General features: G+C 38.7%; 1 protein-coding gene across 1 annotated transcript; it reads left to right on the top strand.

Annotated features, from left to right (window-relative positions):
• Positions 1-53: 53 nt before the first annotated feature.
• TAS2R16 (taste 2 receptor member 16) lies at positions 54-26,920 on the top strand. The gene has a single exon (XM_082471447.1). The coding sequence runs from the start codon at positions 7,383-7,385 to the stop codon at positions 8,283-8,285; it is 903 nt and encodes a 300-aa protein (XP_082327573.1). The 5' UTR covers positions 54-7,382; the 3' UTR covers positions 8,286-26,920.
• Positions 26,921-27,929: the final 1,009 nt, after the last annotated feature.

The raw sequence follows: 27,929 nt of genomic DNA, 5'->3' as shown, positions 1-27,929 counted from the left end.
CTCCTGTCACTCCCCCCCATCCCCCCACACACAGCTTTCCCCCCCCCACCCCATCAACATCCTGCTCCAGAGTAATACATTTGTTACAATCAGTGAATCTACATTGACACATTATTGCCACCACCCAAAGTCCATAGGTTACATCAAGGTTGACTTCTGGTGATGTATATTCCCTGGGTTTTGCCAAATGTACAATGACATGTATCTACCATTACAGTATCATACGGAATAGTTTCATTGTCCTAAAAATCCTCCATACTCCCCCAACTCCTGATAACCACTGATCTTCCATAATTCTGCCTTTTTCAGAATATCATACAATTGGAATTATAGACTATGTAGGTTTTTCAAATTAATTTCTTTCACTTAGTAATATTCATTGAAGGTTCCTCGATTTATTTCATGACTTTATAGCTCATTTATTTTTAGCAGTGAATAATATTTCATTGTTTGGATGTATTATGCTTTATTTTTCTATTTTTCTACAGAGACTACCTTATTTTTTTGAAACATATCTTCAAATGTTTCTCTGTTCCTTCCCTTCTCCCCATCTCATCTCCTTCAGGGACTCCAGTTGCATATATATTAGGCTACTTGAAGCTGTTCTATAGCAGTGTTCTCTCTCTCTCTTCCTCTCTCTCTCTCTATCTCTCTCGCCCTCTCCCTCTCCCTGGCTTAGCTTTTTTTCTCTCTGAGTTTGGTTTCATATACATTCTATTGTTATTTCTTCAAGTTCACTGATCTTTTCATCTGCAGAGTCTAGTCTGTTATTTTCTCCAGCCTTACTGAGATATTATAAACATATACTTAAGTTTAAGGTGTACAACATGATGATTTGACACATGTATATACTGCTAAATGATTACCACAATAAGGTTAGTTAACACCTCCATCCCCTCACATAATTACCATTCTTTCTGTGGTGATAACATTTAAGATCTACTCTCTTAACAACTTTCAAGTATGTTAGATTCCCAGAACTTATCCATCCTATAGCTGGAACTTTATCTCCTATGACCAACATAACCCCATTTTCCTCACCCCTCAATCCCTGGCAACCACCATTTTATCCTTATTTCTATGAATTTGGCTTTTTTAGATTTCACATTTGTTATACCGTATTTGTCTTGCTCTGACTATTTCACCACTAGTGAAATCTTTAGCAACCAGGCTACCATACTGTGCCAGGGACAATCTGCGCCCTAAATAACCCTCATATTGAGGTCCTCTTTGCCTGCTGGGATATGAGTTTGTCAGTCCAAACCCCACCTGATCACCTGTTTCTCAGACCACTCCTGGTATCACTTATGTTTGTTCAGACTTCCAAAAAGCAGACACCAAAATAGTATTAGATATGCAAGAGATTTATTGGAGAAATGTCTGTGAAAAAAAAAGAGGATGAAGCTGGAGAAGACAAAGATAGAATCCAGACTAGATGAGACTTGACCTCTATGAGGGGGTGGAGGGAAGCAAGAGGGTCAGGTAGGAAGATTCCTGAGCTGCAGTGCAGTTTTAAGAAAGTCCTGGCCTGAATGAAGAGTGTCCTTGAGTCAAAGTCACAGTTGACGAGTCCCCCATCTCACAGGAATGAATCAGAATTATTCCTCCTTCTACCTCTGCCATGCTCAGTCACTAGGTGAGCCCAGCCCATGGGAAGCATGGCTCTTAGTGCAAATGTGCTTGTGGATCCAGAAGCTTGGCTCACCAGTTACATTCCCAGGAGCAGGCAATCTGAGCAGCACATTTTCATAGCCATAGCCGACACAGCTCCTTGCTGACTAGTCTATGCAAATACTGCCCTCTAGAGTTCTGCAAAGCACAACCCCGAGACGTCTTTGTCTCCTAAATATCTACTGCGCAAACTCACCCCTGTCTTTAAATTCCAATATTCCCATCGTTTCCTCATTCTCAACTCATGGAACCTTGTTTCCCAACTCACTGAAAAAACACGCGTAAGAAAGGAACTTCTACATGTTATCACCACGTGTATGCTTCTTTTCCTCCTGCTACTAGGGGAAAAAAATCCTTGCATGCAGCAAAGGCCAACTCCTCTGACTGAGTCCTACCACCTCTTGCTTACTAAAGACAACGCTCCCGGAAGTTAGTTTCCTCCCTCTCTCTCTCTCCTGCATCATCAGTTTCCCCTCCTCTACTAGATCATTTGCACCATACAAAAACATGCTGTTACTTATCTTTTAAAAATGTATGTATTTATGGGTATGAAGGTTTGGGGAAAGGTGGCTGGACCTAGACTAGCAGGATAGTCACATGTGGTTTATCCTTGAGAAATGACTGTTTTCAAACTCCAGGGACATAGTCCCTGAAGAGCCTTTCTTGCCTCTACAAAGAAGGTTTAGGCAGCCCATGAACAACTCCAAATTCTGAGATGGGACAAAGACCAGGAGGTTTGAGAATGCTTGTCCTCTTTCTCTTCAATTCTTACTTTTTTCTTCATCATCTCTTTCTATCCTGCTGTTTGCACTTTCCCTGTTCTGTTTTTTTCCTATGCAAATGCTTTGGTGGTACAGAGGTATCCAAGTCATCCCTTGGATGCACAGAGTGGGCACCACTGTGTGCACCCAGCACTGGCTGATGAGTTAGTGACCTTGTAGTTGAGAAACATACAGAAGGTAACCAAGCGAAGATTTCGCACAGCTCTTCCATAGCCAACCTCTCACTCCCCATCACCACATATTTTTAGTAAAGATTTATTCCAAAATCCCTCTTTTCAACATCTGAAAATTTTATTCTGCCCCAAAACTAGAACAAAGAAATTTTCATAGTAGGACATCATTTATTAAAAACAAAACCAAAGATCTCACTTCTATGTTGAGAAAGTCTCAGCTTGGGCCAAAGTTGGGCCTTCCATTGGAGACGGATACATCTATTTAAACTGGAGCTTCCTGAGGAGTGGCCACAGGGTAGCCTGTATGTACAAGGACCTGAGTCCTCCCCAGGCTAGAAGGAACCAGATATGACGTGTTTCAATCAACGATTTTCAAACTGAATCAAGCATCAGAATCACCTAGAAACCTGGTTAAAATTCAGATTGTTGGGTCTCACTCCCAGAATCTCTGATTCAGTAGGTGTGGGTAGGGCTCAAGAATTTGCATTTCTAACTATTCTCCAGGAGATGCTGATGCTGTTAATCCATAGGAATCACAGCTTTAGACACTGCAAGAGAGGAGTGTCTCTGAGGGTGGTGTTTATCATTCAATTGCCTTAACCCCACCCAACCTCATGGACTTGTGCTATGTCCTAGGGAGAGACACAAAGTAAACATCTCTGAGGCTCTGGAGTATGTTTGTGGCTTTATTTTTCCCCCCTCTAATTGAATATAACAGGAGAGGGGGAGTGTTATTCTCCTCCATGTTACCTCAGATCACCAGAGGCTCTGCACCTTGAGTGTTGAAACGTTATAAGGCAGCAGGGCCAGTGCCTGGGAAGAGTGATGAGAACAGAGGCAGTGCTGAACGGAGTTCTGTCTGTCACCTGAATCACAGTTGTTTTGCTGTTGATGGTGGGGATGGTCTTTAACTCCTTTTGGCCAGAATTTTGCCTATGGCCTTTGGATAGCATCATTTTAGTATTAAATTATAGTTCTTGTATTTTCTACAATTTGCAATTTGCCAATTGACTGGGTACATGCTCCCAGGGTTTCAGTGATGCGTACATTCAATAAATTGGAGACTAAACAAATTAATGCTATGATTCTTATTTAAAGAATGAGATAAAAAGCAAGAAAAAAATGAACTTGCTTCAGGCTGCACAGGTTGATGGCAGAATTAAAAATAGAAAAGAGAATTAGTTTGGATCGTGTGCTTGGACCACATTAGTTACTATTAGATATTCTTTTCAAATGCTGACCCTTTGGGAGCCATTGCCACATGAAAAAGATCAATTCTGACTGTTACAGAATTCCAGTAACACAAGGAAGAAAATGTGTTTGGCTAATTGGGAAACATCTGATTCCACTATTTCTTGGTCAAATTTGGGATTGCTTTAACAAGGGTCAAAGGCAAAACTCCACGACAAGCCTGTGGGAAAAAGAGTTCTATTTTTCAGGAAAGGGAATTATAAAGGGGAAGGCAGGTAAACAAAGTGTGTTCTTCATTTTAAGGTGAGGATGAAATCATTTTTCCCACAACCTTCAAGGATGAATGCCATTTTCCTCCACAGAACAAATATATCCTGAAAAAATTAGACTAAGCACAGACTGAAAAGAAGCTTCCTGTGGATTACTTGGCTCATGACTCTGATCTGTTCCATTGTATCATCTCCTTCTCTGATTCTCACCCTCCTGCCTCCTCTTATAAAGACCTTTGTAATTACATTGGGCCCACCCAGGTTTCCCAGGATAACCTCCCCACTGAAGGTCCTTAATCACAACTGCACAGTCCCTTTTGCCACATACGGTAACACAGTCACAGGTTTGGGGCATTAGGATGTCAATATTCTGGAAGGGGGACATTAACAATGTAAATAAACTACCACGTTACATTAACAATTGTTGAAGTCACATTGTTGAGTTCATATTATACTAACTTGGGGTCCATTTGCCAGCCCCACTGGTCCAAACACTGATCAATAAATGCACATTCACAGCAGTGCAGATTATGGGAACCACTCTCCACAATGTCACATATGATGTATAAGAACTTATAATCACCATTTGTCTCATTCAATTTTGAAGCATTTGTTCAGATTAAATGCCCAAGCCACAAGTTTTTCCCTAAAAAATTGTCAATTTGGGCACACTTATATTTTAGCATCTTTGTCAATTTCAATTATTTGAATGACATAAGAGTATAATCACATGTGTGCATTTCTCTATTATGCTAGGAGGCTAGTTTTATGATTTTCAAGGCCCTTACACTTGTGATATAGTAGGACACATGGTCTGCTCTCCTTGTACTCATCATTCATTCAACAGCTATTTTCTAAGTACCTACTAGGGGCTGTTGTGTTCTAGCTGCTGCATCAAGGGACCCCAGAGATTGCTCTGCAGGATTCACATGCCCACACAAGAAAAGAGCCAGCCTTTGAACTCCTAACCCCAGGGAACATCAACCACCAGTTAGGGACTCACTTTATATGTCTCACATTCAAACTTTCACAAAGAGAATCTGGGTTATTCGATTGGTCACTATCATTATGGAGAGTGCCCCTGTGGAGTGCAGTACAGCCAGGCCTTGAGGGTTCTCAGAATGAGGCAGTGAATACAGGAGGCAACATGCCTAGTGTATCCAGGACAAAAGGCAGGTGTTAATGCTATTATTGCATATTTCACGTCACATCATTTCTTATCTTTCTCCCTTCTTATACCTGGATACATCGCAACCAATTCACCTTTTAATTGAAAACTAAAAGGTGCCATCTCCCTTTTAAAATTTCCTGATTCTTGCATTTTGTTGAGAATGCAGATCAGATGCTTTCTAATATTGTTTCCTAGTGTAATTTTTAAGTGTGGTTTACCTTTGCACCGTGAGTTCAGTGGTTTCTTGTTTTACTTTCAAGGATTCTATGACTTTCACTTTGTCTCCCTCATCAACTAGTAATTATCAGAATTATCCTCTCAATTTTGAAGGCACTAATTAAATATTTGGTGTCTATCTGGTATCGTTTTCCAGAACTAATTTCCTGAATTCATTTTCTGGTCTGCATATATAGCTCTGGATTCCTAAATACTGAGATATTTAGAAGTAATGTGTAGTTTGTCCCTTGTCTAAAACAGCATTGAAAGTCTACAAAATCACACGCATCCTGCTTATAGGGATCTTTTTGTCTCTGAGGTTTTCAATTACCATCTTCATGTTCCAAGGTACCACATACCACCACGCATTCACTTCCACACCAGCGACATTGGATACTTGGAACTGTGGTCCCAGAATCGAGATAGAAAAAGGGCTTGCTTCAAGAGGGTGCTATTGTAGTTGTTTGGGCAACTGCACATCAAATTTGCCTCTAGTGAGATTACAAAGAATAGAAGGACTAAGGGTTAAGCTTCCAAGTTTCCTCAAACAGCTCAGAGTGTGAATACTGGGCTGCTTCCCCACAGACATGTGGCTGCTCAGCTCAGCCTCAGGGCCCACGGGGTGGAGCTCGGAGCAGCAGGAGCACAGACAGGGGACGGTGCAGCCCAGGCCAGGCTACACAGCTGGACAGGGAAGCAGCTGCCAAGCGCCCATCCTCAGCAGGCGCCTGACGGACCAGCCCATTCCACATCCACTGGGGTCAGACTTGCTTGTGAGCCCTCATGAGACACTTCCAGAAATACCTAGTGGGGACTTTACAGAGGGCTACAATTTTACAGAGCCAGATTACAGCAGGGCCAGGGACATTGAAGTTACCATCAACAGCGATTACCTTTGTCTCCAAAGGCTGGTTAGAGAAGGGAAAGCTCAAAGACAATAATACATAAACAAGCAAACAAAGAGAGCAAGGCTTCTACGCTTCTCTATTCAGTAGACCCCATGTTTCAAAATGGTTTTACTCGTGGTAAGAGGGCCCTCTTTCAATTCATCTTGAGCAATGGGAGCGGTGACAAACAGAGCCTCGCCATATAAGGCAGAAAAAAAAATGGTGATGATAATGGAACAAGAACATTTCCCAAACATATATAAAGCAGGAGCTCAAGGCACAGGAGTCGGCAGAACAATAGCCAAGGAGGCCACACCTCAATTGTAGGGAGAGCACTGGGGGCACCATGCAGCGATTTCTCTGAGGAATTCAATGGGCAGTAAAGAAAGTGGCCCGTCTTGGATGGGGATACTTGAAGGTCTCAGCTTCCAGCAATTTCGTGGGTGGAATCTCAGAGCAAAGATTTTCTTTACTGTTTTTCCTATGTACTCAAACTTTGATTGTAGCATCCACGCCCAGCTGCTGTAGAAGCTGGGGACACGGGTTTCTGAAGTTGACATTGTTACAGCACTCAGTGAGCAGAAATGTTACCCAGGATGTGAATGGACAGTGAAGGATTTATCTATCCTGTGGTTCAAATTTTAGGTTGAAAGACTGAGGATATTCTATTAAAAAGATGGGGAAATAAGCTAAAGACACCTCAGGCAGATAAAGAAGAAATAAACAGCATGGTTATGAAATAGGGATGCTTTTTATGGGAATAATCAAATCACCTCAGGAGCAAGAATCCACATTCAAACAACATTTCCCTGCATCCAGGCCTGATAACAAACCAGCAAGCAAAGCATAAGCAAATCCTGCAGATAGGAAAATGGGAAAGTCAAAAATAAGCCCAGAAAAATGTGCATCCAGAGGGAGATATTTTCTTGTGTGAAACACTAGTGGGGCCAGGAATCTGGTCCCTACCTGGAAATTGTTGCAGAGATTCTGAGTCTGTGCCCAGGAAGTTTCTTTGGAATAGGATGATAACCATCCAACTCTCCGTCTTCTTCATGATCATCTATATGCTCAAGTTCTTGACAATAACTGCGCAGAGCAGCTTAACTGCTGTAGTGCTGGGCACAGAGTGGGTGAGTTTCCAAAGGCTGTCACCAGTGGAAATGATTCTCACCAGCCTGGGTGTCTGCTGTTTCTGTCAACTGTGGTCATCGATGCTGTACAACTTTTGCTCCCACTTCCACCCTAGTTATGAACTTTGGTACTTCAGGATCGTCTGGGAATTTACTAACATTCTTTCATTCTGGTTGACCAGCTTGCTTGCTGTCTTCTACTGTGTCAAAGTCTCCTCCTTCAGCCACCCCACCTTCTGGCTGAAGTGGAGAATTGTGAGGTTGGTTCCTCGGCTGTTGCTGGGTTCTCTGCTGATTTCTTGTGTGTCTATCATCTTTGCAGCTGTTGGGCATTACAGCAAGATTCAATTAATCTCCAAGAGGCATTTCCCTAGAAACAGCACCACGACTGAGAGACTTGAGATATTCCTGTGGGATTTTTCCATGTGCCAGCAAGTGGTTGTGTTGATTATTCCTTTCCTCCTGTTCCTGGCCTCCACCGTCTTGCTCATGGCCTTATTATTCCAACACCTGAGCCAGATGAAAGATCATCACACCAGCCACTCCAACTCCAGCCCGGAAGCTCACTCTACTGCCCTGAGGTCTCTTGCCATCTTCCTCATTTTCTTCACCTCTTATTTTCTGACCCTACTAATCTCCATCTGGGGTGTCCTTTTTAATAAGGGGTCCTGGTTCTGGGCCTGGGAAGCTATCATCTATGCTCTAGTCTCTATTCATTTGACTTCACTGATGCTGAGCAGCCCTAAATTGAAAAGGGTTTTAAAGGTAAGGTATTGGGGCCTAGAGGCTGCCTGAGGCACAGGGGACAAGAAGACCCCTGGGCAAATGGGTGTTTGCACTGATACAACTAATATCAATAACCTAACCGGCAGGACTCTTGACAATCCCCTGTGTGATAGTGACGCACCATAAATGCAAGCCTCGCTCTCTTTCCCTACAGCCATCTATCTCCAAACAAGCAATTCCTTCTCTAATCTATGCCACTCCTTTCTTTTCCTTTCCACTGTCCCCAGGCTGGCCCCAACTTTCTCATGACATCTCCATCTCTCCTTAGTCCTCTCTACCTCTGAAATCTTTCTCCCAGTATATTCAACACAAGAGACCCAAAGTCACGGTGTCTGCATTTTGTTTTCATTTGACCCATTCCATGACTGCCAATTCTTCATACTAATATGAATCCCTTCCCCACAAGAATTTATTGCCCACATCCTGAATGTTCTCCATGCTAAGCCCTTGATTTACTTTCCATATTTTAGTCAAGAAAAGATCTTGTATCTCTCTCTCCATTGCTTCTGTACTTTTATTCAGTAATATGATTTTCCTTATTTGTGTCTCTTCCAAATACTGTGCCTTTATGCTTTTAATATTCAAGTCAAATTTTAACTCTTCTTTTTCTTGCCAAGACATTACTTTCCCCAGAAAAGCAGATGACTTACCCAATCTAGGGTCATCCTGGAACCTCTTCAAATATTGGCAATTTAATTTGACCAACTGCACACAGTTTCCACTGGCTGGATTCTTGCCTCTTCATTGTAGCACAGGTTGGAATGGACTTTCTAGAAATAATCCCAGATTGAGGCTTAGCTCACTTTCTTCCATACATAACCCAGATGTGAGCTGGGAACTCTTCTTTGTAAAATCTGAGTGACATTGGCTTAAGTTTTCTATAATTTTCTATTCTGTGCTCTCTGACAATCCAAAGTCCTTCCCAAATGGATAAGAATACAGGAACCACACAGGAATCGAATTAAAATCACGTACAGGACTTTCCTGTTCTTTAGAAGTCCTTTCAACCTCCCAATCCCACAGGTTTCTCTCATACTCTTTTCCTTATAGGGCTAAGTCCGACCTTATCCCCATGGCATCTCTCTCCTTATTTCTCCCCTCTTCACCCTCACCCACTAGCAACAAAGTGTCTTAGTAATTGCCAACCTCTGGACCTTTGAGTCTCAGCTTCCATCTGCTCCAGGCACTTGTCAAGGTATTTTTCCTAAGGACAGCTTCATCTCTTAAAGCATTCTGATGCCAGAGTTTATGAATATAATTGTTTTCACCTTTTATATATATGGGGTATGTCTGATGAACTGAACTTCTGGTTCTGCCATGAGAAGGCTCAAACACCTCCTGAGGAAAAAACCATCCTACAGGAAAAAGAATGCAGGTATCTCAAGTTTTGACCACAAAAGAAAGCTTAGTCCTGGAAGGGAATGGAAATTCTGATCTGGTCTTGGGTCTATCACTCTGACTTGTCTCTCTATCAAGTCATCCCTTGAATTCATATTTGAAATTGAGGGTGTGAAATGTAAGTACAAACTGAAAAAACTTTTTCCAAAGACTCTGTTCCATTTGATATATCTCAGCAGCATTTCTACTGTTACATAGAAAGGGGAGTAAAGCGTATTTTCCCACTTCACAGTAGCACCCCATGCAGCCTTAGCATTTCCCAAGCTCCAATGGTTCAACTGGAGTAGAAGGTGGGACAGAGCCTGGTGAATGCAATAATGTCTGGGGAGCAGAGTCATAACCAGATGAAATGGGACTGGGTAAATAAAGGAAAATAAAACGTAGATATCAACCTTGTGTTATCTGACCAGATAATCCCAGGAATGCTTAGGAAGCTGGTGGGGTAGTAGGTTGCAAGAGTTTGGGAGCCTACCAGAATAGGTGAGACAAAAAAGCAACTGAAACTTGAATTATTGCTATTGGTCATTTGTATCCACATATTGCATGTTCTAAAAATCTCAGAAAGCTGAAAGAAACAGAAACTGTATTCCACACGTATGTGTAAACAGAGAAGAGAGACAAAAGAAAAACCTTCCCCCTCTGCTCCCAACTATCAAATACACAGATACTCTTCCAGAAGTTGTTAAATATGTGTAATACTCTCGCTGTCTTATTTTGAGTAAAGTGCAATGGAAAAGGTATCCAGGAAGGATATGCATGAGGTAGGGATGTTAGAGCCAGTGGAAGGTAACCAGAATTTAATAAAATAAAATGTAGAAACAGAAATAATAACTGCCTCATATCATTGTGGTATCTAATAGTTCACAAAGAGCTTCCACGTACATTTAATCATTTTCAACTGGACAAGTTAGGTCATGATCATCCAATCCTGGAAAACAGACCGACAAAAGTCATGTGAATTACCTAAGTTCATACTGTTTGTTAATACCAGACCTAAGAAGCAAAGGAAAAGGAAAGGAAACGAAGAGATAAATTTTAAAGGAGTGAAGAGTTTTTTTTGGTTTTTTTTTTTTTTTTTAGATTATACATCTTTTTTTATTAAAGTATGTTGATTCAATCTCAAGTGTTTTCAAATGGATGCCTTTATGGCCCAGGAAATTGCCTTTTGGAACTTATGGCCTGCATAAGCAAAGTCAAATATACACTAGTGTAGGGAAAATAATTATTAAAATAGTGGTTATGCACTCACAAGTTTGTTGTAGGTAGACAGAATTATCAAAAACCCAGATGCTTATAAAAAAGCTTGCATTATTTAGAATTTCTTCCTTAGGAATCAAAGCAGTTGCTTTCTGGACCTACATTTTTCAGAACTGCTCAAAGCACCTCATCTAGATGAGTGTTTTTTAAAAATATATATAAAAAGTCTACCATGAGACTTCAAACATCACATATTTCACCTTTTATAGGCTTTTTATCATGTATCCCTTCCTTTAAAGTCCTTCAGAATAAAATAAACTCTCACATTCCATTAGAAAAAAATGGAAACATTCATGGTCTGAAAATTTTCTGCATTCCCCAAATCTTGGGTACTATGTGCAATTTCCTCATATACAAGTTTTGAAGAAACCCCTGATCATCTATTATTGAATATTCAGCTAATGGACATGCCATGGAAAGTTGACATTAAAAGTAGTAAATAGATTAAAATCTATTCCATAAAATAAAAATGTTCTAAGATTAGAAGTGAAAAGTTTTAATTTGGATTAAATTAAATTTGGTTAGGATTTAAAAGGAAGATACTTTAGAAAGAATAACAGAGATGTTTGGGCTAAGAACAAGGAAATTCTTTTGAGAGCTTGAGTTAGGTAGATATGAGATTCAGGCACCAAGGGCCTATATACCTGTATTGTCCAACTTGTAAGCAGTCTACCTTATATAACTCTCATTATTCATAGCATTTATTGAGATGATCATTTGAATTTTATCTTTCATTCTATTCATGTGGTGTATCACATTTATTGATTTGTGTATGTTGAATCATCCTTGCATCCCAGGGATAAAGTCCTCTTGATCGTGGTGTATGAGTCATTTAATGTACTGATGAACTTGATTTGCTTGTATTTTGTTGAGGATTTTTACATCTATGTTTATCAGTATTCTTGTCTAGCTTTGGTATCAGGATAAGCTGGTTTCATAAAATTAATTTGAAAGTGTTCCCTCCTCTTCAATTTTTGGAAGAGTTCAAGAAGGATTATTGTTAATTCTTCTTTAAATGTTTGGTAAAATTCACTAGTAAAATCATCTGGTCTTGGGCTTTTTTTGTTAAGAGGTTTTTGATCACTGATTCAATCTTCTTAATCATTGTTGATCTGTTTATATTTTCTATTTCTTCATGATTCAGTCTTAGATACTTTTATGTTTCTAGGAATTTATCCATTTCTTCTAGGTTACCTAATTTTCGGCATGTAATTGTTCATAGTAGTCTCTTATGATCTATGTGTTTCTGTGGTGTCAGTTATGTCTCCTCTTTCATTTCTGATTTTATTTGTGTCTTCTTTTTTCCTCAGGTTTGTCAACTTTATCTTTTAAAAAGCAGCTAATAGTTTCACTGATCTTTTATCTTTCTAGTCTCTATTTCATTTATTTCCATGCTGATCTTTGTTATGATCTTCTTTCTGCTTACTTTGAGCTTAGTTTGTTCTTTTGTTTCTAGTTCTTTGAAGTGTAAAGTTATGTTGTTTATTTGACATCTTTCTCTTTTCTTAACATATACATTTATCACTATGAACTTCCCTTTACGAACTGCTGTTGCAGCATCCCATAGGTTTTGGTTATTGTGTTTTCATTTTCATTTATTTTGAGATATATTTAAATTTCTCTTTCGATCCCTTCTTTGACCCATTGGTTGTTCAGGAGTATGTTGTTTAGTTCCCTCATGCTTCTAAATTTTCCAGCTTTCCTCTTGTTTATTTATAGTTTCATACTATAAATCAACAGGGAACTATTTGTAGAAACCTGTGGAATCTATAATACCCACAAGAGGTGGGAAATGATCTCTAGAACATGTTTGAAGGCAGAAGTTGGAGAAAAACTTGTTTCTTTGGAGCTCAGTCTATTCAATAAAATTTTTACAGGAGATGTAAAAGTCAATAAGATGTTAAATGTGCCTACATTTTCTCTGAGATTGCTTGTCAGGTACTGTGCATTACATTCTCCTTATAAATAGACCCTGAGATAAATTCCTTTCCCAGAAGGAACCAAACCAAAGGCCAAGGTAAAGGTTTAACCTCTGATGATCCTTAGTCTTCCTGCCACCACAAACTTCACAATTCCCTCTACTTGAATCCAGATAGAGTAGCCTTAAAGTTTGGACTTGATCACAATAACTTCCAGTGCCTGGTAAATCTTGAGCAGAACACTGAGTTCTGCTCTTTTTCCTGTTTTGGTGTTTTTGTTTATATTTTGTTAATGGTGTTACTGTTCTTGTGTTAATGGCCCACATTGTTCTTGTATTTGTATTGTAAACTACGGCAAGTTCTTTCCAAAACTGGTCTTGCTAAAGATAAAGAGCCAAAAGAGAGAGAAAGGCTACCAAGGATAATAGTATGAGTAGTATTGTAGCAAAAAAGCAATCATAACACACCTGCAATTGTAAACCTTTAAAAAAAATTATCCAGACTTACTTTAATTCCAGAAATGCATATTAAAGGAGAGATTTTGGGGAACTCTTTCTTATAAAGCCTAGAGGAGCATCTACAGTATATTTTACAATCAGTATAAAATAACTTATTCCTGTGACTATTCATAATGTCAAAATGCTTCCTAATAAGAGGGGGAAAGGCATCTTCTTTGATTTTTCTAGACAGAGTTTTTAATAGAATCCTTGAGACTCATTCACCATCTTTTAGCCATGTCTCAAACTCCCCAGAGATTTCTTTAAGATGATGTTCTATATTTAATAAAACTTACAAAATTGATCCTAAGTGTGAATTGACTTTTTGCTAGTTTTGGTGGCAAACATACAGTTGTATTAACTATATTGCCATGCCAAGTTTCTTCAAATAATTTTTTTAGATAGAATATATCAAAAATGACAGGTCACACTGGTTAGAGATAAATCCTATATCATGACTGAAGTTTTTCTTTAAATTTTAAACTAAATACTAGATTTTTAAAAATTAACTTTTATTAAAATATGCTAGATGTAAGCAACTGAAACACAGCCAAGATACAGTCAAAATGACTGGGAATAATCACTTGCATTTGCAGGAAAAAATAGATCTTAAAATTTAAGTTTAAAATTAGAGGGAAGATAAGTTTCACAAGCCTTCATTCTTAAAGTCTAAAGATAGACTGTGTAGGTAGATATTTCTTGAGAATATTGGCAGACTGGTGTTGTCAGTATTTGATGGTTTGAATGAGACCCACTCCAAGAATTTGGAAATAAGACTGTCTTCTGAAGGGTAAATCAAGAAATCAACTTTTCTCCCTACCTCTGCTCTAAATGTAGTAACCTAAGAATTAATCAGAAAAAGGGTGGGTAGAATGTACTCCAATCAAATCTCAAGATGTATGTCTAGACAGACTCCAGACTGTAACATATTATACAGAAAGAGAGGTAAAACATGTCTTAAAATAAACTAATAAACACACACACAAAAAGGTAAGAAATTTGAATTTCATGATGTTCATCCAGGTCTGCCCATGGTAGGGGGATGTTTGGTCAACCAACTTGAAGCTTTCTAGTCCTATTGACAAGTCCTTCAAGCTATTATCTGAGAGGTTTGTCACAAGGTCATATAAATCCCTCCAGTTTTTGCTCTATATTCTCTCACTCACTCATTATGATTTGGCATTTCATGTTGATAGTCTATGACCATGCCTCTAAGTGGACATAAAAGGAAAATTCCTAGGTCCTAAAATGTGGGTACAAGTAAGAGGAGAATCCATGACATACATGAGTATAGCATGGCAAGACTTCAGGACAGTTCCTGGATATTAGGACAAGTGTCTGATACCCCACACTCACTGCTCTGCCACCTTTGCCACCACCCTGAGAGCATCCCCTGAGAAACAGAAGAGAGACTCTGCAAAGCTATTGTGCAGCTGATGTTATCATCATGTTTTTGATACTTGATAAATATTAACATATTGGTTTCTGTGAGGTTCATTTCTGCCATCTTCTTACTCAGTCCCAGTTTTCTTTACCCATACTTAAGATCATATATTATAGCTTGTGTTTAGGCAGAAATTTCCCTGACATCTTGACTGTTTAATTACCATGCATGCTTATGCCCACCTCAGTATCATTTGTCTTCATATCAGTTTCAGTAGTATGAGTCTGTTTTTCTTTTTTTTTTTTTAATTGAAGTATAGTTGATTTACAATGTTGTATTAGTTTCAGGTGTACAGCACAGTGTCTCAGATATATATATATATATATATATATATATATATACACACACACACACACACACACACACACATATACATATTGAGTGTAGTTCCCTGTTCTGTACAGTAGGTCTTTGTTGGTTATCTATTTTATATATTGTAGTGTGTATATGTTAATCCCAACCTCCTAATTTATCGTTCCCCCCCTTTCCCCTTTGTTAACCGTAAGTTTGTTTTCTATGTCTGTCTCTGTCTGTTCGGTAAATAAGTTCAATTATATCCTTTTTTTTTTTTTTTTAAGATTCCACATAAGTGATATCATATGACATCTGCCTTTCTCTGTCTGGCTTACTTCACTTAGTATGATAATCTCTAGGTCCATCCATGTTGTTGCAAATAGCATTATTTCATTCTTTTTAATGCCTGAGCAATATTCCATTGTATATATGTACCACAACTTCTTTATCCACTCATCTGTCGATGGACATTTAGGTTGCTTCCATGTCTTGTAAATAGTGCTGCTATGAACACTGGGGTGCATGTATCTTTTCAAACTACAGTTTTCTCCAGATATATGCCCAGAAGTGGGATTGCAGGATCATATGGTAACAGTATGAGTCCATTTCTGAAACTGACTACCTCAGAGAACTGACAGGAATGGGTCTCTGGACCCACAAAGTTAAGGAGCAGAACCTAGAATGTGGTAACCTCACTGAGATATTATTTTGAGAATAATCCTGCCATACTTACTTAGATTTATTACTGTCACTGACTGGGTCACTGTTCTTAGTTGCAGGCAATGAAATCCACTCTAGATAGTTTGAGGAGGGAGGGATTTACTGCAAGTTTTTAGGCAGGATATAGTTTCAGGGAGCACTTCAAAAATAGAAACCACGCAACCAGAAGAAATGCCCAACCATACTACAGGGTTTTTCCTGCAGCAGCATCTGCCAATTGGCATCCAGGACGTTAGGGAACAGGCAACAGAACTTGTGTTACAGCTGCCACAGAGGCTTGGACACCTCTGACCCAAGATTAAATCTTTTTTTTTTTTTTAATTTTTATTGGAGTAGAGTTGATTTACAATGTTGTGTTAGTTTCTGCTGTACAGCCAAGTGAATCAGTTATACATATCATTACAGAGTAATGAGTGGAGTTCCCTGTGCTGTAAAGCAGGTCCTTATCAGTTATCTATTTTACATATGGCAGTGTGTATATGTCAATCCCAGTCCCCCAATTTATCCCTCTCCCGCTTTCCCCCTGTGTGACTCTGGTGGGTGCCTCGGCTTGACTGAACCTGGATCACACAGAGAGCCCTGGCTACAAACAGTCTGGAAAAGGTCAAATTCAGTTTCCAGCCTTCACTGAAGGCTCACAGGAAGGGAACTAGAGGGGGAGCAGAGTGAGATAAAGTAGTCTCTTCACAACTTTCTCACGCAAATACCTACAATCTGTAATTTACAGGCCTCACACATCTATCGCCATTTTTCACTAATAAAAAATTAGGTAAGTATCACCAAAAATGTTTTCATACCTGGAATGGATAGAAAGTTTTCAAGCAATTGATGCCAGAAAATATATATCAAAAATAAAGAAGGATAATTAAGTATGGCTACCTTGGCATTTGTTAAAATCAAGGGTCCCAAAATGTCAGGGCTGGTAGCACACATATGTGAAATACGTGTAAGACAATGGTAAGCTTGGCAATACATACTTACCCCCTCTCCATGTGGTTTGCATTCTATTTCAATGGGGGAAGAAAAACATCTTAAACTTAATGGCAGAAAAGGGGAAGAAGAGATTATTAGCTGTAGTAGATGGTCTTTATTTCCTTCCCTGATCCACTTTACCAAGACAGTGACTTATCTCCTAGCTGTTGTCAGTGTGGGCTGCTAACAGCTCACAGGTGCTCCCTTCCGGAGAGAATTGCCAACAAGCAACAGAAACAGCCTCACTCAGAAGACTATTTCCAGCCCACAGATTGCAGCCTACAGCTAATTACTAAGTGATATGGAGCATGAAAGTCCAAGCCCCTTGGGCCAGACTCACTCTATGGCATAATTCATGTTCAAAACTCCTCCTGGGCTCCCACATCCTTACCTGGTTGAAGCTTTCCCCTCCTTGCCCTATCCAGCACCCGTCACTTGTTTTCTCCTCAAAACATTCCTTCAATACATCACTTGAACAAGAAGCTGCTCAAGTTTTGTATCCAGGGAATGAATATGAACTAAGAAACTAGCTAATTTCAATATTGTTATAGAAAAAACTAGAAAATGGTGAAGAAAAAAAATGACAAACAACGAATTAGTAAAGAGAAATATATGACACATAAACAGTACAAAAATATGGTAGATATATGTCAAACTCTAACATTAGAGAATATATTTTCTTAACTGTACATGTAACATGTTATGAAAATTGACTACATATAAAACCAAAAAAAGAAAAAGTCCATAAATACCAAAATGGAAATAATACTAACAGCATTATTTGACACAATGTAATAAACCTAGAAATTAATAATAAAAAATTTTTAGGGCTTCCCTGGTGGCGCAGTGGTTGAGAGTCTGCCTGCCAATGCAGGGGACACGGGTTCAAGCCCTGGTCTGAGAAGATCCCACATGCCGCGGAGCAACTAGGCCCGTGAGCCACAATTACTGGGCCTGCACGTCTGGAGCCTGTGCTCCACAACAAGAGAGGCCACGATAGTGAGAGGCCCGCACACCGCGATGAAGAGTGGCCCCCGCTTGCCGCAGCTGGGGGAAGCCCTTGCACAGAAACGAAGACCCAACACAGCCATAAATAAATAAATAAATAAAAATTAAAAAAAAAATTTTTTTAAAGGATCTTTTTACATAAAAATTGAAAAACATGCTAATAAAACAACTCTTGGGTCAACAGAAAACACAAATCAAGATTTCAAAAATTTATTAACAACCATGAAAATATAACATATCAAATCTATGTGATACAACTAAAGCAGTTTTAGTGTTAAGTGCCGACAGAAATACAAATACAAAAGGAAAATTAATTAAGCACCCAACTTACAAAGCTATAAAAGGAAAACAAAGGAAAGCCAGAGGAAATTAACAAGTATAAAAGCAAAAATTAATGGATTCAAAAAGAGAAAGAGTTAAACTAATAAAATCGAAAAGTGTCAGTTGAAAATTTTAACACAGTAGACAGATCACTAGCTAACTTAATCTAGAAACAAAAGGGAAAAGCAAAATTATACAAAATTATAAATGGCAAAAAAGAAATAACCACTAAAACAGAAGGACTTTTTAAAAAAAATCATGAGACTATTTTGCAAAATTCTAAGCAGTTTTAAAATATAGGTGAAATAAATCATTTTCTAGAATAATACAACAGGGACTACTAGTTTTCTCTTCCATATATAAGGAGCTTGAAAGTTGCCACTCTGTCCCAACAGCAAGTAAAAAGCTAAACAGCTAAACTGAACCCTGGCAAATATTACCTAGGCCAGATGATCAAGGCTAACCTCATCAATGATAAGTCATGTTGATAGCATGGGAGCTTGGTATGAAGTAATGAGAACAGCACTTTAACTCTGTGGTCTTCCTCCTAAAAATCTAGTTTAACCATGAGAAAAACATCAGATAGACAAGCCCAAATCCAGGGACAGTCTACAAAATATCCAACCAGTACTCCTGAAAACTGTCCAGTTTATCAAAAAGTTGGAGAAACTGTCACAGACCAGAGGCGGCTAAGGCAGCATAATGACTAAATGCAACATGACTTTGTGGGTAAGATCTTGGAACAGAAAAAGGACATTAAGGAAAATCTAGTGAAATCTGAATAAACTTCAGAAGTTAGTTAATAGTAATGTATCATCAATGTTAGAACCTTCTGACAAGTGCACACATGTTCCCTATGTATCCTAATTAACAATCAGGGAAACCAGGTATTAGCACTCTTTGTTCCATCTTTGCAACTCTTTTGTAAATCTAAAAGTATTTTTAAATCAAAGTTTATTGTTAAAGAGCAATTAAAATTCCCTGTCTAATACTTATAACATTTTGGGTCATTTCTTTGTCTCTTGAGAATGATTTCATTATTCTTGTGTGTTTTGTAATTTTTTATTGAATGCCACGTATTTTGCATAGACTTGTAGAAGCTGAGGTAAATAATATTTGTGTCTAAAGACAGGCATGCCATTTCTTCTGTCAGGGTGTAAGTATGGTGGCTGGCATCTCTTCCTGCCTTGCTCTACATAGCTGATCCATTCCACACGTTCCTTCTCTTCTTGCAGGAGGTTGTCCCTCCATCAATTTAGATTATTCCGTTCCCTTGCGTCGTTAGTTCTCTGATGGATTCAGGGAAAGTTGTAATTTTGTCATTTATCCAGCTCTTTCTCATTGATAGATGGGAGCATGTTTTTTGGTTTTTTGTTTGTTTGTTTTTCAGCTTTCTACATCCTAGGAGTAAACAGAACTCCAGGGTTTTTCCTCCTTAAGTCTGTGTACACTACAATCAAACATGCATGTAGGAGGAATGAAATTGAGCAAAGTGATCAGAATAATATTTTTTAAGGCAAGAGATTCTGAATGTTTGAAAAATCACAGACTTTAACATTGGAAGGAATGTATTAGAAGGCATCCACCCTAGTTTTAAAATCTTTTGAATCATGTCTTCTTTTGTTAAAATTAAATTTTCACTTCTCATATTTCCTCCAGGAGGAGATTGCTTCTAGTTAAAAATTACTATGTCTTCTGCATATCTCCATCAGTCAAAAAATACCTGTTGCAATTTTTTCAGCTGATATGAAAAGCATAGAAATAATTTTTTTATTTTACAAATAAAAATTATATTCTAATATTGAGAATGTTTTCAAATTGTGTACCTCTTTCCTGATTCTGGTTAAGAACACCATATGGAATCTTCCCCCTCCTCGGTTTGAAAATATTTTACTGTACCAAACACTCACCAAACAAATATTTTTCTTCTGTATATGTGCCTAGAGAGAGAAGTGTATTATACATCAAATTCTTTATACTGACACATCGGTATAGTAGACACAAGGATGGGGATCTATAAAATGGGCAGAGTGGGGGAGGTCAGGGCTATCCTTTTTTGCAAGAAAGTTAAAAGATGGGCTGTATAAAACTGGGCTACCCCATCTAAGGACTCAGAGCATCTAAGCCAAACGTGGTTAAGCACCGAACAGCCAAAGAACTGAGGTGATGGAACAGATTCAAACCAAGCATCTCTATTCTTTTACCAGAGGCAGAAATCTATGAGAAGAATAAATCAGAAGCATCCACAATGTGATGCCTAAAGAACACAGCACCTCTTCTTTTTCTGTAATTCCTAAATATTAAAGAAAAAAGCCTGTAATGTTGACAATTGATCAGGAAAATCTAACCTTGTAGCAATGTCCTCTAACCTTTCTTGATCTAAAAAATGACCTGGCTTCTTATTAAAAATAAAGATTTCTGGGAACCATTCCAGATTAACAAATCAGAATCTCTAGGAGAGGTGCCTCAGAATGTGCACTTTTAACCAAAGTTCATGGGATTCCTCAGATCAGAATTATTAGGGAAACGGTGTTAGAATATACTCTCTTCACAATTTCTTACCCTAAACAGCATTTTTGTATTACTAGCTAATCACTTCTGATGATCAAGGCGTGATAATCCTCATGCTTAACACTAAAATATTAAATACTAGGAGCGCTTGTGTGCTTGTTAAATTATAATTTCCTTTCTGGAGGTATGAACAGAAGAAACTCAATATTGAATCCACCTTATAGTAAATTTTAGCGAGAAGCTGGCAGCAAACAAGTATTTTATTTATTTTTTGCCTGGATAATTTCCTTTAGAAAATTATTCAAGGATAAGAGATAACCTTTTTAAATTTTAATTTAAAATAACCTTTTCATTTTTAAATGAATTATTCCAATGAATGTAAAATTATATGAGCAGGAACAAATCAAAATTTATTCATGAACACATGACTGACACAGGGTAGAATCATCGCTGCAAACCTCTTGAGAGTACATCTCAGACTAAACCTACTTTGAGAGCCTCTTTGTGAAATATCCAGGGCTGTATACTTCAGTGGAAATGTATTTGTTTTACACAAAAGGGAGAGTTTCTAATGAGGACAACTTTGTCTTTTGTAGGAAAGACAAAAAGCATTGAGGCTTGGTTTTAATTTGGGGGAAAGGGATGAAAAGACTGCAGAGAGCTCTTTGAATTTTCCTGCAAACTACCTCTTGAGCTTTTATCGGTGACCCTTAGGCAGTGTTACTTAATGTTTGGCTCAAGACTATCTGAGTCAGAACTATTTGATGAAAGTGTTTAAAATGCTAATTCCTAGGCCTCTGCAGATTTACTGAATTAACATTTCAAGGATGGAACCCAGGAAGCTACATTTTTAAAAAAGTATTCCAAATGATTTAGAAGAACATTGAGGTAGGAAAATTAGTGCCCTGAAGCAGAGGTCAGCAAATCTTTTCTGGAAAAAAACCAAATACTAACTATTTTATTTTCTTTTTAAACCACTTTTTTTGAGGTGCGATTGACATGTAAAAAGTGGTACATGGGCTTCCCTGGTGGCGCAGTGGTTGAGAATCTGCCTGCCAATGCAGGGGACACGGGTTCGAGCCCTGGTCTGGGAAAATCCCACATGCCGCGGAGCAACTAGGCCCGTGAGCCACAATTACTGAGCCTGCGCGTCTGGAGCTTGTGCTCCGCAACAAGAGAGGCCACGACAGTGAGAGGCCCGCGCACCACAAGGAAGAGTGGCCCCCACTCGCCGCAACTAGAGAAAGCCCTCGCACAGAAACGAAGACCCAACACAGCCAAAATTAAATATAAATAAATAAATAAATAAAATTTTTTTTTAAAAGTGGTACATATTTAATGTATACAGCTCGGTTAGTTTGAGGGTAAGTATACACCCCTGAAATCATCACTACCATCAAGGACATAAACATATCCATATTCAACCTCCCAAAGTTTCCCCCATCACCTTTATTATTATTATCATTGTTTTTGGGTGTGTGATAAGAACACAACATAAGATCGATCCTCACAGCAAATTCTGTGTATAAAACAGTATTGATAGCTTTAGGCACATCTTATTTATCTTGCTTAACTGAAACTTTGTACCTTTGACCATCACCTCCCCTATTTTCCTCTCCCCCCAGCTCCTGGCAACCACCTTTCTATTTTCTGCTTCCTGAGTTTGGTTATTTTAGATTTCACATGTAAATGAGACCATATAGTATTTGTCTTTCTGTGTCTGGCTTATTTCACTTAGCATAATGTCCCCGAGGTCTGTCCATGTTATCACAAATGTCAGGCTTTCCTTTTTTTTTTTTTAAGACTGAATAATATTTTATTGTAAGTATATAACACATTTCGTTTATCCATTCATCTGCAGACAGACACTTAGGTTGTTTCCATATCTTGGCTATTGTGAATAATGAACATGGGAGTGCAGATATCTCTTCAAGATCCTAATTTCAATTCTTTTGTATAAATATCCAGAAGTGGGATTGCTGGATCATATAGTAGTTCTATTTTTTAATTTTTTGTGGAGACAATATAGTTTTAGAATGCATTTAGCTAGAGGGATAAACCAAACTATACTTTTATTCAGAATGTCTTTGTGTTGTCTACTTTAAAAAAAAATCTTAATAACTAATTGCATTTTTAATAAGAAAACTCAGAAATGCTAGGCATAATTAAGTGCCTCTTTTTCTTTTTAGCTTATTTAGAAAATGACTATGACTTTTGTAGTTCTGGGGACAACGTATAATTCCCCCCATTGAAATCTTCACCAATAACTTTTTGGCTTAATGTCTTTTCACCTTATTCTTTTAACATTGTTAAATGAGAGACAGATTAATGTACTTTGATGTTTACAAAATTTATTTCATACCAAATTTCTATAATTTTCTAGATCCAATATCAAACTTTAGCATCAGCTTTATTTTTATTTCATAGTGAAAACTCACTATGTCCAAAAGGCATAAAGTTCTTTTCAAAGATAAACTTCCCTGCCAAAGGTATTCCTGGATACGGCAGGTTCCCAGCCATCATCTGTTTTCTTCCTGCCTTCACTATTCCCACACCCTAATCCCCGTATCCACCACGTGTACGTACACATGCTTAAACACACGCTCACACTGACGCGCTGTACATCCTCCCTTTTGCTACAAACACCTAAACACTGTTGTTTTGCCTATTTCCCAACAGAATGCTTGCATAGGAGAAAATGTGACTGATGATAACAGAGAAATAGAAGGAGAATGAAAAGGAATGGAGAAAATGTTGTTTGGGGGTAGCAATGAAATGAAGTAACTGCCTGAAAAAAAAGGGAGCTGCATATATATCTCTGTCTTCATGATCTTGAAATAATCTAACAGGTATCAGCTGATACAGAATTGGAGAGCTAGAAGAGAACTTTGAGTCCTCTAGTACAAAGCCCTTAGTCAGCAGATGAAGAAAAAAATAAATAAATAGGAGTAGACAGTAGGTGACTTGCCTCAGGAATTTAAGTAGTTGGTAAGGAGCCTAGAATTAGAAACTGTATCTTCCAGGTTTTCAACTGAGATGCTATTCTCTTCTATTCATACCTTCTGAACAGAACATACTCACCTTAACCACGTAAGGCAAGACTGACATTTTCAAACTCTCTCTTTCAGGATCGTTCTCATCACAGTAATAGTGGCAGGGTATTCCCCACTGCTCAGGATTATAAGGACCTAGTTCTTTACAAATTGCACAAGGAACAGAACTAGGATTAGCTTATGCTGTTGAATCTGGGTTTATTGGATAGATATAAAGGAAGCAAATTAAATAGTAAACGGTATCAACTATCCCATAAAGAGGCTTCACAGAGCACTGGAATGTTAGTACAAAGCAATTTTTTCATTTTCAACCAGCAGCAGACATCCCTTGTTCCCTACTCCAGTGTTCTGATATGATGTTGGCTCAGTTAATCTCTATATTTGATGCTCTTGTTTTTACTAGTAATAGATTCCTTTTTCTGTGTGTGTGACTAACACAAATACCTTAGAAAAATGGCAGTCATCATTCAATATGGAAAACACATATAAGATAGAGCACTTGTGTGTGGCCATTTCAAAGGTCACAACTTAACCCAAAGATTTGGTTACTTTGGATCAGAAGCTCATCCCTACTTCAATCAGCTCTGGCCGTGGTGGTGAAGAATCCACCTGCCGATGCAGGGGACACGAGTTCGAGCCCTGCTCTGGGAAGATCCCACATGCCGCAGAGCAACTAAGTCCACGTGCCACAACTACTGAGCCCACGTGCCAAAACTACTGAAGCCCGTGTGCCTAGAGCCCGTGCTCCGCAGCAAGAGAAGCCACTGCAATGAGAAGCCCGCGCACCGCAACGGAGAGTAGCCCCCTCTCGCCGCAACTAGAGAAAGCCCACGTGCAGCAACGAAGACCCAACGCAGCCAAAAATAAATAAATAAATAAATTTATTTTAAAAAAAAGATTCCTCACTAAGGCCATAGGTATAGCAGCACTATGGTTTCCAGAAGGGCTGTGGTACTGCAAACACTTCACGTGACCCAGTCTGTGCCGAAACCCAAACTTTGAAAAAATAAACATGCAAAATGAATTAATAAATAGTATACATGTGTAACATGCATAAAGCAGTGAGATTTCTGGTTGAACCTGCGTGTACACAGTAGTAACTCCTGAAACACATTAATGATGATGATGAAGGAGGAGGGGTGGGGGTGACAGCAGGGAATAAATCTATACAGACAAAGAGAAAGGGAGAGGAGAGAACAGAAAGATTTTGGAAGCTGGAAAGCAGATGTTTGGTAAGTGACTCAGCATTACTGGGAAAGTTGAATCCTAAACTGGTAATATGGAAAGCCAAGAAGCAAACCAATTTACACCACATAACCCATGAAAGAAATTAAGGCACCAGTCACCTTGGAAACGGGAGTGAAAGTGGAGTAAGAACAAGAGAGTCTGCTAAAGTCTATTGAAGAGAGCAATGGAATCCACAGTTCCTCTGCCGGCCCTGGCAAAGCCTGTAAGTTTATTCTCTAAAGAGGATCAAACAGGGGGTACCTGAAACAGGGGCCGCTGGCATAGCCGAGATACTAAAAGCAGCTTGTATCAGGACCCAGGATAGAGAACCGCAGGAGCCAAGTTTATACCTTCCAGGCAGGAGATTAGACACATTTTCCTGGGGAATTTGATGATGAGGGGTTCCCCAAACAAATGGCCCAGCTAGATCACCAAGTAGCGAACCCCCCATTCAACACACCCCAATCCTGTGCGCAGAGCTTCCCGTCAGTGTTTTAGTGCCATGTCCTTTCATACGATTGAATAGCATCTCCAGATATTTGAAAGATCTCTAAATACCTGAAGAAAGCTTCTAATAGGATAATCAGAGAAACAAGAACACAGGCAACAGTAACTTGGTGGGAACCAAAATTAAAAATGACTTTGTGGTGAACACACCCCAAATAAATCACAGCTCTTCGTGGCCATGCTCTTTGCAAGGATGTTTTGCTCATTCTCACATCAGTGTAAAAGTTCACTTCTCCACCCCCTTGAATCTGGGCTGGCTTGTGATGTGCTTTGACCAATAGGCCAACGGTGGGGTGAGAGTATGTTTAGGAAGCCTAGAAGCCTCTGCTCTTGTCTTCTTAGAACTCAGGAACTGCCCAACCTACCCAGGGAATCATGAAAAACAGTGTATTGAATTGTTTTTTTAAACCGCTAAGTCTGACGTGCTCACTTTAAGACTGCATGAGATTCATGGCATTACCTTTTTAAAAAGTATACTTTAGCAACAGCCAGGTCCTCTCCTCACCTTTCTCAAGGCAAGAGATAATGCCTAAAACTGGAAAAGAAAAAGAACGGCAAAATAGCATGTTACTTAGAAATGAAGGTTAGTATCAAAAAATCCATTAAAACTTGAAAATTCTGCTTTTCCCAAAAAGCTTTGCAGAACACTTGTTCTCTTAAAGCCTTATGCATGCATAACTTAGATAAAAACTGAAACTATATTTCAAAATATAAAAGCCAAAGAAAAAAGATTAGGAAGAAAATGCACCAAAATATTCATGATGTTATTGGTTGTCTGAATGGTAGATTGCAAGTGATTTTTATTCTTCATGCTATATATCTATTTTCCAAATATTCAAAAATGAGTACATATTGCTTACATAATCAGAAAGAAAAAAAGAACTTGGAGAGACAGAAAAAAAATAATAAAGGAAACATGGAGATGACCATGTTTCATCCCCAGACTGCCCCATAGCCCTTCTTATTCTCTTTCAGTTCACTGAATGGTTTCCATCTCTTTCCTGCTCTCATACATGATGAGAAAACACAATCAGCTCTTCTAGACCAGTTCAACTCATTCTAGGTCCTCGGTTCCTCCTGAACACAAAGCTTCTCTGAAAAATAAACTGGCATGTATATTTTAGCTTTCTTTGATTTCTAACAATCCTCTGCATTTCCCCATAACATTTTTTTAGATGGCTTATTTATTTATCATTTAAATTTTTTATTGAAGAACAGTCAGGGCTTCCCTGGTGGCGCAGTGGTTGAGAGTCTGCCTGCCAATGCAGGGGACACGGGTTCAAGCCCTGGTCTGGGAAGATCCCACATGCCGCGGAGCAACTAGGCCCGTGAGCCACAATTACTGAGCCTGCGCGTCTGGAGCCTGTGCTCCGCAACAAGAGAGGCCGCGATACTGAGAGGCCCGCGCACCGCGATGAAGAGTGGCCCCTGCTTGCCACAACTAGAGAAAGCCCTCACACAGAAACGAAGACCCAACACAGCCAAAAATAAATAAATAAATAAATAAATAAATAAAAAGACACCAGTCATATTAAAAAAAAAAAAAGAATAGTCGACTTACAATGTTGTGTTAGTTTCTGGTATACAGCAAAGTGATTCAGTTTTATACCTATTATATATATATATATTCTTTTTCATATTTTCATATTCTTTTCCATTATGGTTTATTACAGGATATTGAATATAGTTCCCTGTGCTATACAGTAGGACCTTGTTGTTTATCTATTTTATATATAGTAGTTTGTATCTGATAATCCCAAACTCCTAATTTATCCCTCCCCCACCCTGCATCCCCTTTGGTAACCATAAATTTGTTTTCTATGTCTGTGAGTCTGTGTCTGTTTTGTAAATAAGTTCATTTGTATCATTATTTTAGATTCCACATATAAGTGATATTATACAATATTTGTCTTTCTCTTTCTGACTTACTCCACTTAGTAGGATAATCTCTAGGTCCATCCATTTTGCTGCAAATGGCATTATTCCATTCTTTTTTATGGCTGAGTAGTATTCTATAGTACATATATATACCACAACTTCTTTACCATTCATCTGTTGATGGACATTTAGGTTGCTTCCATATCTTGGCTATTGTAAATAGTGCTGCTATGAACACTGGGGTGCATGTATCTTTTCAAATTATAGTTTTCTCCAAATATATGCCCAGGAGTGGGATTGCTGGATCATATCGCAACTCTATTTTTAGTTTTTTAAGGAACCTCCATGCTGTTTTCCATATGCTGCACCAATTTACATTCCCACCAACAGTGTAGGAGGGTTCCCTTTTCTCCACACCCTCTCCAGTATTTGTTACTTGTAGACTTTTTAATGATGGCCATTCTGACCTGTGAGAAGTGATACCTCACTGTAGCTTTGATTTGCATTTCTCTAATAATTAGTGATGTTAAGCATCTTTTCATGTACCTATTGGTCATCTGTATGTCTTCTTCTCCATAACTTTTTGTCTCTACCCTATCCTACCCCCTAAGACTACTGGTTCTGTCTACCCATTCTATCCTCCCCTC

This window comes from Balaenoptera physalus (genome assembly GCF_965194825.1).
Source record: "Balaenoptera physalus genome assembly, chromosome: 8".
NCBI classification, from domain to species: domain Eukaryota; kingdom Metazoa; phylum Chordata; class Mammalia; order Artiodactyla; family Balaenopteridae; genus Balaenoptera; species Balaenoptera physalus.
This window is presented reverse-complemented; position numbering and strand designations above follow the sequence as displayed.

Excerpts from the sequence above, each read along its gene's own strand:
- TAS2R16 (XM_082471447.1), top strand. The coding sequence starts at position 7,383 with ATGATAACCATCCAACTCTCCGTCTTCTTCATGATCATCTATATGCTC.